This window comes from Sus scrofa, chromosome 12 (assembly GCF_054392235.1).
Source record: "Sus scrofa isolate SSC_HxYL_T2T_F1_AM1 chromosome 12, Sscrofa_HxYL_maternal_Yorkshire_Landrace_v2.0, whole genome shotgun sequence".
Taxonomy (NCBI): Eukaryota; Metazoa; Chordata; class Mammalia; order Artiodactyla; family Suidae; genus Sus; species Sus scrofa.
In genome coordinates, this window is record NC_139394.1 from 21,543,858 (window position 1) to 21,547,527 (window position 3,670).

Consider the following 3,670-nt stretch of genomic DNA (forward strand, 5'->3'; position numbering starts at 1 on the left):
TCATTGTTCCAGCAGTTTCTCTTCTAAGAGTTTATGGGACAGATATATCAGGATATGTAGAATTATGTAATAATAGCAGATGTGTGTAATTATATACAATATTATATAACAGCAAAATATTTCTAAATTAAAGTTTATAATAGCAAAATATTAGAAATACTAGAACCAAGTGTCTTTGGCCAGAAGATTGATTACAAAAATTATTGGCCCAAAGACTGCTATAAAGAAACTCTTTATGTGTTGATATGGAGTGGGCTCTAAGATACCTTGTTAAGAGGGAAAAGTGAGGGAGTTCCCACTGTGGCTCAGCAGAAACGAATCTAACTAGTAATCTATGAGGATGCAGGTTCGATTCCTGGCCTCGCTCAGTGGGTTGGGGATCCGGTGTTGCTGTGAGCTGTGGTGGAGGTCGCAGATGCAGTTTGGATCCCACATGGCTGTGGCTGTGGCGTAGGCTGGCAGCTGCAGCGCTGATTCGACCCCTAGCCTGGGAACCTCCATATGCTCTGGGTGTGGCCCTAAACAACAAAAATAAATAAATAGAAAAAGAGGGAAAAGTGAGTTAGGTATATACATTATGTATATTATGCTACTGTTTGTATAATGAACAAAAACGTAGCTATACATGTATCCTCGGGTGTATAAATAATATAACCCCCAATGCTTATCACATAAGACGTGGTCAGTCGTTGTCCTCAGTGCTTTACAAGTATATACACGAACTCATTCAATCTCACAATGGCCCTATGAGGTTGGCTCTATTATTGTCATAATTTCCATTTTATAGATGAGGCAATTCAGGCCCAGAGGAGTTAATACTGGAAGCAGAGGGGAAGGTAGGTGAGAGGCAAGAGAATGGACTGGTGGGACCCGGGAAGGGGAAAGGAGACGTCTCTGTCGACGCTTTTGTACTTTTCCCATGTGAATGCATCACCTGTCCTTAAAAAAAGGACTGAAAAGGATGTGCCTGCCGTGGACATTAGCGTATTGCTCTTACTCAGAGGTGCCCATCTGCAGGGATGGAGTGGCGGAAGGAACACTGGACCAGGAACAGAACATCTGGGTTATGGATCCAACCTATCACGAATGTGCCTTTTTGGGCCTTGGTGTCCCCCTTCTGCGGAAAAAAAGTGCTTGAGGGTGATGGTGGTGGTGGCACTACATTATATCAGCGTTTCCTAACGTATGTGATAATCTGAGTCACCTGGGAAACTTTAAAATAAAAACCTTTTCAGAGTTCCTATTGTGACTCAGTGGGTTAAGGGCCTGACATTGTCTCCATGAGGATGCAGGTTTGATTCCTGGCCTTGCTCAGTGGGTTAAGGATCTGGCATTGCTGCAAGATGTGGCTCTGATCCGGTGTTGCCATGGCTGTGGAACAGGGCTCAGCTGCGGCTCCGATTCAGCCCCTGGCCTGGGAACTTCCATATGAGACAAAAAGAAAAACAAACACACACACATAAGCCCCCAAACAAATTCTCAAATTTCCAAGAGAACATATTCTGATCTGACAGGACTGGGGTGCAGACAGGGTCTCTTGTATTTTTCAAAAGCCTCCACCTTAGGCAATTCTGATGCAAAACTGGGTTCAGAAACCCTGGACCACATGATCTTTTGGGGCTCCCCCAGTTCTAAAATGCCACATCCTGTGAAGTGCTGAGCGGAGCGAGCGCTATAGCAGATCCAAGTAACCCGTTCTCCCTCGCCCCCCTCCTCCCCCAGTTCTCAGTCCTTTAGCCCTTCTTGGAGACTGCCTCACCTTCAGCCTCGTCCTTTTCCAAAGGAGAGGAAAATTAAAAAGGAGATGCTGTGTCCTTGGACCCAGCTCTGCATACCCATGGGCACCTTCCATCCCCACCTCCCACTGCCCTTTCTCTAAGTGCCACCCACCAAAGGTGGAGTCTTCAGGCTCCAGGGCTGCCATTGTCATTCCAAGAGGATGACAAGGTACCAAAACTCAAGATGGAGACAAGGAATTTTGACTCATCTCAGAATTTACACATGGACCTGAATCCACCGTGGATTCTCGTCTCTTTCCAAAGGCATTTTCTTCTCCAGGATGATACTTCTGGGTGTTTTGTATGCTAACATCTTATTCTGCTAGATTGTCTATGAAGGTGGAGCTCTTACTAAAAGGGTACCTCATTCTTAAGGTGATGTTTTGGATATTCAATGATTGCTACTCCCTCCCTCCCTCCCTTCCTTCCTTCCTTCCTTCCCTCCCTCCCCCACCTCCACTGGCACCACCACCAGCATCACCTCCCCCTCCTTCTATCAAGGAGTGTTGCAGGCTCTACCCACTCGAACCCATTTGGAGGGAACTGTGAGCGTTCCTTTCCAGTGCAGCTCAGAGGGAACGGGGCTCCCCACCTCTGGCAGTTTTATGATGAGTCTCTCTTCATTTCATAGGGCAGTTATGGATGGTGATTGATACTCATCCACCAAGTCCAAACACACGTGCAGCCCACTCCACATACCACACACACACACACAAATATTTGCCTTGCTCCCGTGAGGATGCCATTTCCACCTGGGAGGAGACACGTGACCCGACCTTCCATTGCAGCCTCTGCCTGCGGCAGAAGGCACAGGGCATCCAGCTTTTCTGGTTCTGGTTTTCTAGGATGAGCATCCATGTCAAAAGGGTCCACTGCCAACTCGCCCCTAGAGAAGATGTGACAGAGCAGCACCCATTCGAGGAGCAGCGTCTAGGGCCAGCTTGCCCGCCTCTCTCCAACCTGGGCTAATGACAGCTGGCCCCTGTTTGGCCATGATGACAGGTGTCCTCCGAGATGTATTTTTACCCTCTGGACAAACAGCAGTTGGGAGGAGTGGGGCTTTTTTTTTTCTTTTATGAGTTGAGGTACTCAGAGCTGGAAAATAAACAGACCGGCTAATGAGACGCTCTTATGCAAACAAGCATAAATAACAACAAAGACAACATCCTGTCGCGGAGGCCAACACCCTCCTTGAGGGGATATAAAAGCTGCGGTCGGGCAGGCGACCGGCACATTTGGGGCACTCCGGTCGCGTTCCGACCCGCGACCTGACCTTCGGGGACCATGGGGTGCTGCCCGGGGGATTGCGTCACCTGCTGTCCTCAGGAGCAAGACTGCTGTGAGGTGTGCTGCTGCCAGCCCGCCTGCTGCGGTTGCTGCGACTGCTGCGCCTCCTGCTGTGGTTCCTGCTGTGGCTGCGGTGGCTGCGGAGGCTGCGGAGGCTGCGGAGACTGCGGAGGCTGCGGAGGCTGCGGGGGCGGCTGCTGCGGGTCTTCCTGCTGCGGATCGGGGTGCGGGGGTTGCGGGGGCTGTGGAGGCTGCGGAGGCTGCGGGGGCTGCTGTGGATCCGGTTGCTGCGGCCCTTCTGGGTGCTGCGGCCCGGTGTGCTGCCAGCCCACGCCTGTCTGCGATACCAAATGAAGATCTTTCGCCCACCTCTGCCCGGAGGCTGCCTCCATGTGCTCCAGGGGGAGAACCTTTGTCTCCAGGCTCTTCCCGGCCCCCGGGGACAGTGTCCTGCCTCTCGATGTCATTTGTAGCAGAAGACTTGTTCTCCAAAGCCTGCCTGGGGTTCGCAAGGCACTGAGAACCCAGAGCCAAGTGCTGGTGAGAAAGGAAGACGGGGTCTCATCTAAAATGGTACCCGAAGCTCAAAGGGTTGAATAATCCCC

The 3,670-nt window shown here is 50.7% G+C and overlaps 1 protein-coding gene across 1 annotated transcript; it reads left to right on the top strand.

Annotated features, from left to right (window-relative positions):
• Positions 1-3,062: 3,062 nt before the first annotated feature.
• KRTAP17-1 (keratin associated protein 17-1) lies at positions 3,063-3,419 on the top strand. Its single transcript, XM_003131435.5, has one exon. The coding sequence runs from the start codon at positions 3,063-3,065 to the stop codon at positions 3,417-3,419; it is 357 nt and encodes a 118-aa protein (XP_003131483.3).
• Positions 3,420-3,670: the final 251 nt, after the last annotated feature.